At 40.7% G+C, this 17322-nt stretch overlaps 1 protein-coding gene across 2 annotated transcripts in view; it reads right to left on the reverse strand.

Moving 5' to 3' along the window:
• Window positions 1–766: 766 nt before the first annotated feature.
• The window catches only part of LOC137274482 (tripartite motif-containing protein 2-like), a 65265-nt gene continuing 48709 nt past the window's right edge, over window positions 767–17322 (reverse strand). The window contains exons 1-3 of one of the 2 annotated variants that reach the window (XM_067807688.1): window positions 16790–17010; window positions 6397–8622; window positions 767–4394 (exon numbers count right to left, since the gene is read on the reverse strand). In XM_067807688.1, the coding sequence (XP_067663789.1) occupies window positions 4242–4394; window positions 6397–8622; window positions 16790–16792 (2382 nt within the window). In that variant the 5' untranslated portion in view covers window positions 16793–17010 and the 3' untranslated portion in view covers window positions 767–4241. Of the gene's footprint in view, window positions 4395–6396; window positions 8623–16789; window positions 17011–17322 lie in introns of those variants that run through there. The other variant, XM_067807689.1, reaches the window with a different exon arrangement.

Consider the following 17322-nt stretch of genomic DNA (forward strand, 5'->3'; position numbering starts at 1 on the left):
ATTATGATCAGCGTTTCATTGAGTATGAGTATGGTTACTAGTTTCTGAGTTACATTGCAATTCAACGGTCCGCTTTTGAACCAAACAGTCTGTAGTGTTTATACTACTCAAAAGGGTCATGACCACCCTATTCTTTCATATTCCTACAGCTAACCTGTCATACCAATATGGAAGAATTGACAGGTCCCAAAGTTGTTTCAGTTGTCTATCACAGAAAACGGTTCCCAACAGATCCCAGACTGCTGTCTGGGAGACCTGCTTGGCTCAAATACTGTCACATAATCTACAATGGTAGGCTGTAGCCAGGCACTTGGCACCAAAATACACTAAACTATATCAGGAGGAATTAGAATGTACAGATGCTGGTGCCATGATGTGTAAACTGGGTGTGTTTGTTTACTGCATAGGCTGATGGAAGCAAAACTAGTAAAGTCTTTGGTAATATGCACATGCATTAACACAAAATGAACTATGGTCTAATATAACACTGGTGGAAATGAAATCTGATTTTATAATCAATAAGAGATATAAATCTCCTGTTCCCACTCTGAGCATTGTGAGACATTAACTCATCGAAGCACTAGTAAAATTTCAATTGTTCCCATCTAAGATGGGCTTTTAGAGAGTTATTATAGCACTGTAAAGAAATTGGCAAATTTGAAATTTGTTTTCAATAGTACATCACTGATGAGATCAGATATGTCTGATGACTTCATAACTTTGAGAACCAACAACATTTACCCTGTACATTATAAACAAAGAGCTGTTCAAAAACATATTGCTGTATTCATTTTGGTAGCTACATGCAGTTATCAGGAAGAAAGGCTGGTGTATAATCAATATAACACATCTGAAGAAGTGATGTTATTCAAAACAAGCTGTTATTTTAAATATATCCAGCTGAGCAACATCCTATATGCATGGTTTACTTGTACATAACATCTCAGAAGAATGGGTTGAGACTTACTACATAGTTATCTCCCTTTTCCCATCCTTCCACTGAATCTGTTTTAACTGAGGTTGAAAGCTATACGATGTCATGTGATGTCTGTGGGTGTCTCATGTAATGATGTACGCAACTGCATGGCAAAACTCCAAAATCTGGAGGGTTTTTTTTCATTTTTGTCCACTTACGCACACATTTGCTCTGTATAGTGTGATGGTTACAACATCAGTATCAGTGATAGCTTTAGGTATTGCAAAAATACTAACAGGATATCTCAACACATGCGCACTTGCTGATACAACAATGCATGTATACAATGTTCAACAATACATTTATACAATGTCCATCAATGCTTGTATACAAGGTACATGAATGGATATTTGCAATGTACAACGATGCAGGTACAAAGTACAATAAAGGTGTACAATAATATCATTATTTGCTGCGGATAGGTAAGAATTGCATCACACACTTTGCTTTAGGCTGCAACGGTTCAAGGAGGAAATCAGCAGCAGGGTGCCATTGTACAAAACGTCCTTTCCAATACGCCAGTCATAAGTCTATGTTAAGGTATGGGGCTAAAGATCACCTTTAGCTCTAAGAGTGTTTTATACAGTGGCACACTCTTCAAGAAGAAACAATTAAACTTGAGCACAGTGATGTTACATGGACACTGGCGCTTACACTGAATGTAGCTGATCTTAAATTCAACATGCTTATCATGGAACTTACTGGTATACAATAGGTCCCTGATGATGTACAAACCCATAGAGTGTAATTTTGATAAATTTCATTTTCAAACAAATGTTATGTGCCTTGTCTGGTTTTGATATAAGAAGGTTACAATGAATCAAACTGAAACTCATGGATTCATTTGATTTCATTCCACAATAACAGCAAAAAGACTGCCTTAAGACAAGATCACCTTGTAATAAAGATATTTCATGTAACAATGAGCCCCAAGAAGACTTTTTTGTTCTGTCCAAAAGGAAATCATAGCAGTTAACAAAGATTGTCATAAGTCTACTTTTAAATGTGGATGCTACAGTCATCCCAATACAAATACCGTTGCATGGAATTGAGGTCTGATTAAAGATTTGGTCCCAGTCACTGATTCTATGAGGTCGAAGTAAGATTTCTACAGGTGCAGAATTGAGATCTTTCCACCTCAGGATATACTGTCCTGATGCTAGTAAACCTGCCATTCACGGAAGTAAGATAAGTATTTTTCGCAAGTATTGTGTATAGTGTCATTACCACTTTCCAAATGGTGTGGAGGCTGTATGCCCACAAGGCAGTTGTAGATCACAGAGGTTCTAGGTACAAACAACAAAACATATGTTCATGAAGAGGTGGGAGTGTTCCAATAGATCAAGCAATGTTTCCAGGCTGCAGTGACAGAAGTCCCTAAGAAATTCTGTGCTTCATTGGGAGATCTTAAAATGCTTTCAAACAGATGTGCAGTGTCCTGCAAGAGATCCTACAGTGGTCCTGGTGATAATTGTAGTGTTCGCAAGGAAATCTTACAGTGTTTCCAGGGATATCTGCTGTGTTCTCAAGTACTTCCTACGTTGTTCTTATAGAGATCTCCATCATTCTCAAAGAGATCCTAAAATTGTTCCTGGTAGATTTGTGAGTTGAGAGAGAGCTAGCTGCTGCAGCGACCCAAGAGAGATACAAATACATCATGGATCTGATTGCTCTAGTCATTCAAGAATCTCCGCGGCAGATGAGATTTCAGGTTCTAGTTACAAGACAGTCTGCACAACTATATATCTGCTAATGAAGAGCAGATATGTGACCTTGTTTCTCAAAAGCTACATCAGAGCTATGCCAGTTTCATGTCTAGGATATGTCTGGATCAGTGAAATCATTCAGTGGAACAAGACTCAAAATCCCATGAGAAGGATGATATGAATCATGTCTGACAACATTCTAGTCACAGTCATGGCCAACAACGAGTCATACATGTCGGTCAGTTACCCCTAAACAGTGTGTGATGTTCGGTGTGGACTGATCCTTGTATAAATCTTCATCTATAGTTTTATCACAACTCATAATAAACAGGTCACCATGTTCAGACCAAAGGACTTGTATTTCCCAAAGCTGCATTCCTGAAGCTCATCCTCCAGTAATAGCAATTCCATCAAGTTCTGAAAGACATCTGACAGATAAAGTCAACATTCAAGATGCACAGATGCCTGTTGGAAAGATGGAAGTGATATCCAAGAACAGAGCAATTTTTTTGTCATCATCCTTACAGATACACACCCCACATCCTAAGGCTGTAACATACAGTAGTGATATGATACACATCCTGATAGTAAGGCCATGATACATCCAGTAAAATTTGACCCTTGCCATGGCTGCATTCCATCTAGAACCAGATCACTGTTCTTGTTCAAAACATGTACATCACTTCATTTTGCTATAGATCTCACAGTTCAGCACACGGTTGCACAAACTATTGTGATGCACAGATAGCTGACATATATCTGCAGCCCTTGTGTCCATTCAGACCTCTACCAGTCAGTTCCCTAAGACCAGATATCCACAGAGAAATATGTCCATCCGCATCACTTCACTCTTCAACATGTGCAGCAACATAACTCAGAAAGCTGACCACAACATATAGTTCATTGATGCAAACTCTTGCACTGAACTTGGGACATCTTAGTTGCCCAGACAACACTATTACTATGTCATGTTAGATCATATTGGATTGTCGTTCATGCCTTTTATATACACATGTACTGCAGTCTGGCACTAGATATTTGACATCTGGGATCCTTCATGTAGCTCAGTCAGATCCACAATGGCATCAAGTATTGGAGAGTTTTGTATGCTATAAGTGCACAGTGGCACAGCAATGGGAAAATTGTGTTGGCTTTGACCTAACATTACTAGATAGATATGAGAAGGTAGGACATCCCTGCTTTAGCTCTTTCATAATTATTAGGTCTGGCAATGAACTAGTTCTCATAGGCTTGGGAATCTGTCAAGAATCTTGAAGGTGTCTGGTACTGAATGTGCTAAGAAAGGGCTTCCCTACTATGGTTTTGTCAGATCTTTGCCCGGAACCAGATCTTCTTGGTCAAGGCAACTGTTTGATACAATGCTTTCCAGAATCGGCAACAACAAACTACCCATCGCTGGTGATGTCAAGACCCTTGTAACCAGACTTTGACATATCTTCTGAGTCTGGTGCTGAATGTGACAGTCAAGAGCATCTCTACTGTGGTTTTATCAGATCTATGACAGTCTGGCCCTGGAGCAGGCTTGTTGACCTAGACATCTACTGAAGGTACTTGTAGAGCTTGATACAATGGTTGCCAGAGTCAGCAACAACAACCTGCCCATCACTGTTAATGTCGAGACCTTGGGGACCATACAGCGGGTCGGCAGAGGTGTTCACATAGGACAGGAAGGAACCACAGCTGTCAAATACCTGAAAGTACAGACAATTCTTGTTTTTACTATTTATTTTCACTCTCTCAGCTATAACTTCAGCTCCAGTTGGAATCATAGTCTGAAGTAATGTCATTCTGAAAAAAACTTGATTATTATGCTCAAGGTGAATATGAGGTGTGAACCTCAGCTCACTCACTCATTCAGTATATTGTGCACATCATCATAAAATCTCCTTTAGGGAATCAAGGAGACCACGCTTTCTCACAAGTGGATCAAAGGTAGCAACACTTCCAGGTCATGAAGACTGTTTCATCAAGATTAGACAGCCTATTTCATGGTCAATAGATCCATTCCATGTAACAGGAGGTAAGATGATCCAGCCTGTTTTTTAATACCAAGCTAAGACATATTTCACATTGTGAAGTCAGACTTTTAATCTTTGACTTTGGACCATTTAATTTTCAAAGCATCATCAGATACAATAAGTGATGTGATGAGTCACGATGATGCTACAGCTGAGAAGCATTGGCTGATGGGGGACAATTCAAACTCTGAACATCCATGCAAAGATGAATATATTATATTACTTCTGACAGAAACATAAAATGTTTTGGTTTTGATGCTGTTGAACATCAACTCAGCAATATGGCCATGGGCTTAAAGTTATCTGGTCAGTACCAGATAATACAAGGATTAAAATTGTGAGGATTAGATCTATGGCACTTGTCAAGCTAAAACCAAGTCACAAAGTCTGACCACCCAAACAGTTTGGTCTCACGACCAACGTACGTTGCCTGGGACCTATTTAAACTCACCACAGTGAAAGATAGCCTTGAAGGAATGTTGATAAATATACTTGATCAAATAGGGCAATAGGTCTTATCCTCTCCACAGTCATGACTGAAGTGTGTACTCAGTGTCCGACATATCTTTAGACAATCATCTTGATAAACCTGACGTAACAATAGCACATTATTACAGAAGACAAGGCCCTCCATGTACTACAAGGCAAAATGGACTTTCATACACAACAGACACTTGTCAACATCTATAAGGAGACTTGTCTTGTCAAACAGTCCTTCAGTACAGATTTGTTTGAGAACTTGAACATCTTCAACAACTGTAGTTAAGAAACAGTTAGAAATGTCTATTTGAGAGCGTAGTCAACATTTGGAAAAGTGGAATACTGTCTGTCTGTATTTGTTGGATCACGGATGCCGAAGAATTTAATAACCCTTGAAACATAATATGTCTGATTTATGATATGGTTCCTTGGTATAAGACTGATATGACTGTCCAGTACAGTCTGAAGTCTCTGTGGAGGGCTCTTGATGCTGTTGTTAACCTAACAACTATACACAGGACAAAACTCTTGAGTGAATATGGTTTTTGCCACTCATAGCAAGTTATCAAGGCATGACACCAGAAATAGGCTTCATCAATGTAGGAGATCAAACTTGGCAGGGAGTGAACATTTTAACTACAGGGCTACCCCATCACCCAACAAAAGCTTTTGAAATATATGAGGTTGCACTATTTAGTTAATCTTAAATGGGTAAAAGAGAATCACTGCACAAATGCAATACAAATGTAGTGCACACTAAGGATCTCCTATGCTACAGAGAACTTACCATTTAATAGTGTAACTACAGAACTACCTAAATACCTGAGATCCTACCTCATATTTAACAACATGACACCTATAACCTTATCTGTGCTTTAGTCTCCTTTCAACAGAGCAATCTTAGACAAAGACCACCTTAATTCCGATGCTATGACCCAAATAAATGCACTAAGATCATAGGGTCCAAATCAATGGTTTTTTATTTCCTTGGCCTTAATATGCAAACATGACTTTTTTATATTTAAGGACAATCTTGAATAATTGAGTAAAGAATGTTATTATGAATATTCCTGAAAATAATGTTATGTACTGAGAAAATAGCATTAAAATATGTTTTCTTTTGACTTTTTCAATATATTTTCCTCATCCTTCAATCAAAGCAATACTTGGTCTTGCCTTACTGCTGGCACTTTACCTGTATTCTAGAGTTGCCCCAGTCTGCGACGAGAATGTTTCCATTTCCATCAACAGCTACGCCAGTAGGGGCATTGAACTGACCATTGCCCTCTCCATTGGAACCAAAACTGAACAAGAAAGATCCTTCAGAATCAAACACTTTGATGCAGTGGTTGTGGAAGTCGGAGATGATAATGTCATTATTGTTGTTGACAGCAACGTAATGGGGACCTGCAAACTGACACTCATCATTTCCTCGAGATCCAAACTTGTGCAGCAGCTTCCCATTGGATTGAAAGACAAAAACAGTACTGGCCTTATTGTCCACAACAATGATATGGCCATTATTGTCTACAGCAATACCTTTTGGTCCTAGCAACTTTCCAGTGCCCAGCTTGTTGATGTACTTGCCATCAGGGGTAAAGACACTCACCCATTTGTTATCATAGTCAGCCACCAGATAGTTCCCATTCTTGGTCAGAGCCAGGCCAGTTGGCCTCTGCATCTTCCCTGCCACTCTACCAGGGGACCCATACCTCAGCAGGCACTCCCCTTTGTTGGAAAATACCTGCACAACCTGATTGTTGCTATCAGCAACAAGAATCTTTCCTTCAGCACAACACACTCCCTGAGGGTTTGTAAACTCGCCTTTGTTTCTACCTTTACTTCCAACCTTGAAAAGAAGGTCATCCTCAATTAGGTTGCTACGGCGATTGGACCCATGTGACCTTGAACTTGATGGCCGTTTTGTTCCTTTTTGTTTCACAACACTAGTCCTAGGGATCTTTGAGGAGCTTCCCAGTTGGTCTGATTCCTCACTCCCCTGGGTACATCTAATCTTGAATGGAGATCCCTTCACATGTTGGTTAAACAGCATAATATCTAGACTATACTGTCCTTCTCTCTTTATGGTAAATGTCAAATCATATGTTCCATTTCTGTGATCAGTAACAGTTGGCACCATCTTATCCTGAGTATCCAGACTAGTGATCTCAACAAGAACTTTGGCAAACCCGATAGTGATCAAGTCGCCCTTTCTATCCTTAGTTGTAACTGTGATGACAGTAGGCCTACCAGCATAACACTGCTTTAACCCTTCACCTGATGCTGTAGTCTCAAAGGCTATTGCACTGTTTGTCTGAATAGCACCAAGGTTAGAGAAGGTCTTTCCAACTGCATGGAAACAGCTTTCATCGAAAGACAGGAACTCATTTTCCTCGGGCTGAAACTGAACCTGAAGGTTGGCCAGTTCCTGAAGCTTCTCGCACATCTCTTTCTTCACTAGCAGGATCTCTGTTTCATTCCCATTCTGAAGAGTCTCCTCTGTGAAATCACAGCAGTTGTTAATCCGAGCCAAGATGCTCTCCACTGTTTCCCGCTGCTCTAGCAGGGTCTGCTGTTTAGTACTGTAGACCTTCCCAAGTTCCAACAACAGGGATGACTTTCGTTCATTCAACAGACGAGACAACTCATCAAACGCTAATGTTATCCGATCTTCTGTCTGCCGGGATCTGCTTTCCAGAGCTTCAGAGACTTCTGTGACTAAGGTTATGGAATGTTCAATCTTGGGGATTTGTGAACGAGCTTGAGAGATGAGTGACTGAAGGCTGTTCTTGTGGTCCTGGATTGCCTCTTGTAATGAGATGTGTTTGTGACCGATGTGTTCAACACGTGTGCAGTCTTCACACACAGCAGTTTCACACTCGATGCAGTAGTAAGGTAAAGCATTTCCATCATGATTTGGACACACCAGCTGTGGCTCGTCACTGTCTGCCGGGCCAGACAGTTCATCCAGACTCACGACCGTGTGGTTCATTTCTGACTCCATACCACAATGACAAAGGACACAGTTCTCACACAAATATTCTTCACAATCTAAACACTTGGATACAGGTCTAGCATTTGCTTTCCCACATGTCATACACACATTGGGCATGCCCACCACATCCATTAGGTTGGTGATGAAAAAGTTGGTCTGAAGTGCAATGACCCCATCTAGTGGGAGTATGGACTGTTGGCGACATATTGGACAAGTCAAAGAGAGGCTCTCGGGGGGAATGTAATCACTGAGACACTTTTCGCAGAATGTATGCAAACATGGAAGGACTTTGGGATTTTTATATCTCTCAAGACAGATTCCACAACTCAGTAGTTCTCGGTCAATCTGCCGAACAACGGGCATGCTAACTGGCCGTACTGTAGAAATGTTGTCTGCCATGATGGGGACGGGATCTGGCAGGGCTGCCTGCAATGGAAAACAATGAAATTGAGCATGACAGAAAACATAACATAAATTCAGGAGAGAGCTATTATTCAAAAGAATTGCATCATCAAGGTTTAAATTCTGAACAGAATTTCAGTTAACAACAAACAAAAAACTCTTGAGATAGTGTCATGTCAAAAAAAGCCTTTGAAAGGACAAAAACATTCCGCAGATAAAGTGGACTTGAAGATAACACATATCAGATACATTTACTATGTCCTTTCTGAACAAAGGTATAAATTTCAGTGGGAAATACAGCAGGGCTAAAATGTCCATCATGTCATAGTCAAGGCTAAGGTCTCTGTTGACTCAAAGTACAAATGAAACATGTTGGTCTCTGGTTTTGTTCCCTTGTCCATCCAGAATTGCCCAGAAACATTTATTTCCAGAAAAATGGAGTCTGGACTATGAGATTTTCTGTGTTTTCTAAAGTCAGCATATCTTCATGTCAACATTTGACTTCATTGTATCATATTTTTTTGTTATCAAACAAATGGAAAACACATCTTACAGTTTATGTTCATTGCAGATTGTTCAAAAACAAAACAAAAAAAGAACATGACTAAAATGCTCGTACGTCACTAAAACCATGGATGAAAATCATATTAACTTATTGGGGTTTAATGGTACTGACAAATCTACCCCATACTGTTAACGTCTGGTTCTCCCAATGCATCATCAGACTAACTTCACGCAAACACACTGTAACTATGTAACCATGAAGCCATGAAACCATTAGGTTTTCCGAACAAAGTAGAAGCTGGACCTCTCAACTGATCATTGCTTATTCCAACAACAAGTCTTAAGATCGGCCTCACAGTGTAATCTCCGGACAACCAAGATAATCTTAATTTACCCTACAAGTGAACTGAAATTCTTTTTAGTCTATTTGTCAAGTTGATAAACAACCACGTTAAGTAGCTGTAGGTGCTGGGAGGATTTCCTTCAACAGCAGATAAATACTTTTACCGTGCGGTCCCGCCATCATAACAAAGAAGCTAATTACCTCCTTCAGTGGGGGGCCTTTACTAATGGCAATGGATCAGACTTAAAATAAATTTCAGCTATTACTCGTAATCTTACATTAGCTTCTATGATTGATGATGCTTCTTGATCTTTCAAGCTTAATGTACTACCATGCCATATTAGGATTGTGCCTGTGATGATTTGGGAGAGAATAGGTCTTCAACAACCCATACTTGACACGTAAGGCGACTGTGCTTCAGGATCGGGTGGTCAGGCTTGCTGACTTGTTGACACAGGTCATCAGTTCCCCACTGCATAGATCGATGCTCATGCAGTTGATGCCTGGACCGTCTGATCCAGACTCGAATATTTACAGACCGCCACCATATAGCTGGAATACTGCTGAGTGCGGTGTAAAACTAAATTCACTCACTCATGTTAGGGATGAATGAATGTGTTTTCAGCAGATAAATTTAACAGATATAATGAAACATACTGTAAAAGGTTTAGTTGAAGTTTGGGAAGTATTCCGCTAAGTGTTTGTACATCTATAAAAGCATAACAAATGTATGATTCATTTTGCAACAGGATCACTGTGAGTGAGTGAGTGAGTGAGTGAATGAAACAGTGAATGAGTGAAAGAGTGAGTGAGTATGGTTGTATGCTGCTTTTAGCAATAGTTCAGCAATATCACAGCGGGGATCAGTGGAAATGAGCCTCACACATTATACCCATGTGGAAAGTCAAACTTGGGTCTTTGGCATAACAAGCGAATGCCTTCACCACTAGACTATCCCACTGCCCTGTGTGGAACAGGACCAGAAAAGCAAGAGGTTTATAACATGTGGTTAATACCATGAGTAGAGAACCACTGGCTATAGCATAGGCACAACCATGGGCTATAGCATGGGCACAACCATGGGTACAACCATGGACTATAGCATGGGCACAACCATGGGTACAACCACAGACAATAGCATGGGCACAACCATGGGTACAAGCATGGGCTATAGCATGGGTACAACAATGGGTACAACCATGGGCTACAGCCTGGGCACAACCATGGGTACAACCACAGACTATAGCATGGGTACAACCATGGGTACAAGCATGGGCTATAGCATGGGTACAACCATGGGTACAATCATGGGTACAACCATGGATACAAGCATGGGCTATAGCATGGGCACAACCATGGGTACAGCCATGGACTATAGCATGGGTACAACCATGGGTACAACAATGGGTACAACCATGGGCTATAGCATGGGCACAACCATGGGTACAGCCATGGACTATAGCATGGGTACAACCATGGGTACAGCCATGGACTATAGCATGGGTACAACAATGGGTACAACAATGGGTACAAGCATGGATACAGCCATGGACTATAGCATGGGTACAACCATGGGTACAACCATGGGTACAACAATGGGTACAACCATGGACTATAGCATGGGTACAACTATGGGTACAAGCATGGGCTATAGCATGGGTACAACCATGGGTACAGCCATGGACTATAGCATGGGTACAACCATGGGTACAACAATGGGTACAAGCATCGGCTACAGCAAGGGTACAACCATGGGTACAGCCATGGACTATAGCATGGGTACAACCATGGGTACAGCCATGGACTATAGCATGGGTACAACAATGGGTACAACAATGGGTACAAGCATGGATACAGCCATGGACTATAGCATGGGTACAACAATGGGTACAACCATGGGTACAGCCATGGACTATAGCATGGGTACAACAATGGGTACAACCATGGGCTACAGCAAGGGTACAACCATGGGTACAGCCATGGACTATAGCATGGGTACAACAATGGGTACAACAATGGGTACAAGCATGGATACAGCCATGGACTATAGCATGGGTACAACAATGGGTACAACCATGGGTACAGCCATGGGCTATAGCATGGGTACAACCATGGGTACAACCATGGGCTACAGCAAGGGTACAACCATGGGTACAGCCATGGACTATAGCATGGGTACAACAATGGGTACAAGCATGGGCTATAGCATGGGTACAACCATGGGTACAGCCATGGACTATAGCATGGGTACAACCATGGGTACAGCCATGGACTATAGCATGGGTACAACAATGGGTACAACAATGGGTACAAGCATGGATACAGCCATGGACTATAGCATGGGTACAACAATGGGTACAACCATGGGTACAGCCATGGGCTATAGCATGGGTACAACCATGGGTACAGCCATGGACTATAGCATGGGTACAACCATGGGTACAACCATGGGCTACAGCAAGGGTACAACCATGGGTACAGCCATGGACTATAGCATGGGTACAACCATGGGTACAACCATGGGCTACAGCAAGGGTACAACCATGGGTACAGCCATGGACTATAGCATGGGTACAACAATGGGTACAACAATGGGTACAAGCATGGATACAGCCATGGACTATAGCATGGGTACAACAATGGGTACAACCATGGGTACAGCCATGGACTATAGCATGGGTACAACAATGGGTACAACCATGGGCTACAGCAAGGGTACAACCATGGGTACAGCCATGGACTATAGCATGGGTACAACCATGGGTACAGCCATGGGCTACAGCAAGGGTACAACCATGGGTACAGCCATGGACTATAGCATGGGTACAACCATGGGTACAGCCATGGGTACAGCCATGGACTATAGCATGGGTACAACCATGGGTACAACAATGGGTACAAGCATGGATACAGCCATGGACTATAGCATGGGTACAACAATGGGTACAACAATGGGTACAAGCATGGATACAGCCATGGACTATAGCATGGGTACAACAATGGGTACAACCATGGGTACAGCCATGGACTATAGCATGGGTACAACCATGGGTACAGCCATGGGCTACAGCAAGGGTACAACCATGGGTACAGCCATGGACTATAGCATGGGTACAACCATGGGTACAGCCATGGACTATAGCATGGGTACAACAATGGGTACAACAATGGGTACAAGCATGGATACAGCCATGGACTATAGCATGGGTACAACAATGGGTACAACAATGGGTACAGCCATGGACTATAGCATGGGCACAACCATGGGTACAGCCATGGGCTACAGCAAGGGTACAACCATGGGTACAGCCATGGACTATAGCATGGGTACAACCATGGGTACAGCCATGGACTATAGCATGGGTACAACAATGGGTACAACAATGGGTACAAGCATGGATACAGCCATGGACTATAGCATGGGTACAACAATGGGTACAACCATGGGTACAACAATGGGTACAACCATGGACTATAGCATGGGTACAACCATGGGTACAACCATGGGCTATAGCATGGGTACAACCATGGGTACAGCCATGGACTATAGCATGGGCACAACCATGGGTACAGCCATGGACTATAGCATGGGCACAACCATGGGTACAACCATGGACTATAGCATGGGCACAACCATGGGTACAACCATGGACTATAGCATGGGCACAACCATGGGTACAACCATGGGCTATAGCATGGGTACAACCATGTGTACAGCACATAAACAAATCATGTAATCAACCCATACCTGACAGTGCAAAGATGACTGACTAGAAGACTTGCTCCACAATTGGATTAAACTCATGTTCTGAAGGGAAACCAGTTTAACCTAACATAAGATGATAAATACATATTTTCAGCTCAGTAATCATGACAGCAGATCACACATGAAAACATGTTTACTCTTACTATCAGGACTGCTGTCAGACAGACGTCGTCGAGATACCACTGGTCCCCACAAATCAAATGTCCATGGACCCCTGCTGATAGTAACGTTTAATGTGACTATCACCAAATCTGATCCCACGATGTCACCACTTCAGGTGACATGGCATCATGTGAGATATGATAAAGATCTTCATGGCGACACTCAAGTCTCGACTGACGGCCATGTTTTTCTTTGTCAACAATTATTTAAATGCATTAGTCACATTGATTAGTTGTTTGGAAAATACAAAGAAAATTTAGTCTTTGATAGTATAAAAGAAATTCAAAATCTTCATGCTTCAAGATAATGATAAATAATTATGAATCATACATTATTGATAAACATACAATAGAATGTGTACAGCTGGAAATCTAATGATGGAACATCAAATCTGCTGACTCAGCTTTAATCTTTCATGCTGTTTGTGTGAAATTAAACAACTGAGCCAAATTCTTTGAACATCTGCCACTTCCATACAAAGGATGGATATTTGTAAAGAATCTTGTTCAGACGTTTTGGTCATATGTTAAAAACATATGATGTCTTTCAAGGATAAAGCTCCATTATGCTCAAAATAGTTTTTCTACCTGTGCTGGATAAGAGGATACAAGAAACAAGAAACTAAAAGACAGTCCTGATGAGAAAACCAACTTCCAGTGGTATTTTTCTTCAAATGTAAGCACCTTCATAGTTGTTTTGTTGCTGGGGGAAGACAAAAACATTTAACTTACAGCAGACTTGAGAACTGTCATGATAACACCTAAGAAGATTGTAGTAATCATGCTTACATTGCATTGTTAAGATAGTGATTAACTGCAGTGTTTTGAATCAAAGATTATGAATCCTAATTTCAATCAAACAATCTTGTAATCAAGTAACTGAAACGAAATTTAAGTTAGTGAATGAGTGGGTGGGTGGATTTGAGTGAGTGTTTAACACTGCTTCCCACCAGTATTACTGTCACAGTAATTAAACTGGGCCTAGATTTTTGATAGTCGTAAGCTCCATACACTAAGATTAACTTATGACTATCTTAGCGCTTAGAGAGCTTCAAAACTTCTAGGCCCTTTTAGAGAATCCCAAGAGGATTTCCTACTATGATTAAACCCATAACTCTCTATTGTTAAACCCATGAAATATGATTTGGTACAAAAGGGGCTTGAACACACTCTCATAGGATTCTTGTGTGCCCAGGGGAAGCAACTCTGCAAAGTAAACTGCACATTCATTGATGGTTAGGCCACACATGCATCTAGTACTGCAACTGGCCCACAGGCTAAATATGTGTATTACTTATGTCCACACTGTACACTCATCATGCAGTCTTACTAAAAAAGATTTCCATCTTAACATTTTTGTTATTCTGTAAGATGTCACGTCATCTGCTCCATAAAGTGGCTTATACTTTGGAAATATACTCAGATGTATAACAATTTAGGTGATTTTGTCCTAAAACTCATCTCAGGACATATGTTGTATATATTGGGATGAAAAAAAAACATCCTTTGTTCCAAACTTCATGAAATGTGCACTTGGTTCTGTTTTCCATAAATAAAGGATTTATTTATTTTCAGCTGGTTTTTCACAACCAACTGAAGAAATCTCTGATCCAAGTGTTGAAGATACGTATTTGTTGGGTAAAACTTAATAGTTTTAAACATTAAAGGTTTGATTACATTACAAGCACTAACAATGCATTTGGCAACTCCACAGAATTGGTTCCTTTGTTTTTAAAACCATACATTCTTACATATGCTGATTACTATATCTGTAAATTACAGGTGAGTTTCTTTAACAATGCAGGTGGACAAAATGTGAGAGAAAATTGCCTGGTATCTGTTAACTATTGCAAACATGACAAAACGTTAAGCAAATCAAATGTTAAAACCTTATCACTGACATGATACACCTGACACAGGTAAATTGTGAAGCAGGTAAAAGTGCCTCAAAATGCGTTCTGTGTCAATAAGGCATAAATCAATACAAAAGTACACCACAACTAAACGAGGTAAATCATCTCAAAGAAACAACTCAGAGAAACGCCACAACAGATTCAACCTTAAATCACAATCACCTGTATAGCAGCACAGGTATACACATAAATCAACATACTACAGCTGCGAAAGGCAAACCTACTCCAGGTATAGCAATTATGACAATAATATTTCACCCATAAACAGGCATACACCTAGAAACCTCCTACCTTGTCTAGACAGTCCATTGCATTAAGGATTTTCCTGTCAAGGTGACAACCAGGTGTAAAGATGTATCACCTGACAAAAGCTCGTTCTCTCAGGTAAAACATAGATAATCCTCCTCCTCAAAACACCTCCTAATAGCCTTGAGTGTATGCTGAATGGACCAACCTCAGTTATCTACCCTGAATGGCTGTTATTCTTCTTTGAGTGGCATTTAGAATGTTATCCTGTTATGTAACACAGTTGAAAGGGTTTGTCGAATGTACAGCATTTTCTTTATTTAATGCACTTGGTGTGTCAGCATGAAGGAGGTCAGAGAGGGCAACAGGTATGACATAATATTGAGTGATTGGTTTCAGAGAAGGATGAACTCCTTTGTCACTTGACTGAGCTCGTTAAGGGTTGATGCTATCACTTTCTTACTACATTAACATCTGCATCACTATGAGCTTACTGAATATCAACTATAATATACACTCTGGCATCAGTTGAAATGCAGTGCTAATTCGAATTAAGCCAGACTCACTCACCCAGTGAATCACACAATGGAAATTCCTTATCTTATTTCAGTCACATAAACTATTCTAAATATCCAAATGAGTGAGTGAGTTTTGTTCTACACAACCTTTAGCAATATTAGAGCAATATCATGGCAGGAAACACCTGAAACGGGCTTGACACATTGTGCCCATGTGGGGAATCAAACCAAGGCCTTCAGCATGATGAGTGAACACTTCAACCACTAGGCTACCTACCGCCCTAAGTGAAAACAACACTGGGAAACTAAAAACCATAAATGAAAAAAACATAGAAATTGTATATGTATTTCAAGTGAATATATTCAACAAAAGTTTAACATTTGCATCTATTTAAGTTTTGAAAAACAACTTCAACACACCTATTTCACTGCTATATGACATTAAAGAAAGTGTTCCACAGTATGTGATATTAAAATAATTGTCTTTCAGATCTTAATTTTAGACCCAGGTCTTTGCTCCATAGCGCAACCTTTGTGCTAAGTCTGTCAAACCATTAGATATATGATCACCTCAGCTCTAACATCACTTTGAGGCATGGGTACCTGGCCAAAACAACAGCACGACTTTCAGGTATATAGAAATTGGTTCACAAGAAGAGGTCAATATTCAACCTACCAGTGCATAATAATCTATGCAAAAAGTAAATTAAGGTAACAAAAAACATCAAAACACATCATACCATTATATGCACCAAAGTTTCAGATGAAGACAGTTGTAGAAAAAGTCATGGTATCCCTCTACTACCAAATGTCAGGAGCAGATCTCAGGTAATACAGTCACATCCCTCTCTACATCAGCTAGTGCCCTGGGTCTATCTCCTTAACACGCCACTCAGCACGACTGACATCTACTTTTCCCTCTCTCAGTCTGTGATCTCTTGCTATCTCCCCACGTGTGACTGTGTGATCACTGCAGCCTGACCTGACAACAACTATCGCAACTCCCCCCATCCTCCAGCACCTCAAACACAAGAATAACGGTTTGTTTGTCGTTGTGAACGTGGATATTAACCTAACGAACACACACAAGCTTTGTCAGACGCTGCCACCTTACTCTCAACGTTCTCCGTAAAACAAACATTTCTATCCCTGTCGTCAGGTAGTCATTTGAATGCCAAATCTTGTGACAGACTTGAGACGGTTTAATCTAAATGGAATCTTCAAATATTGCATATTTCTGAACAGCTTATGGTTATGGTATTGTGTGTACAGT

This window comes from Haliotis asinina, chromosome 2 (genome assembly GCF_037392515.1).
Source record: "Haliotis asinina isolate JCU_RB_2024 chromosome 2, JCU_Hal_asi_v2, whole genome shotgun sequence".
Taxonomy (NCBI): Eukaryota; Metazoa; Mollusca; class Gastropoda; order Lepetellida; family Haliotidae; genus Haliotis; species Haliotis asinina.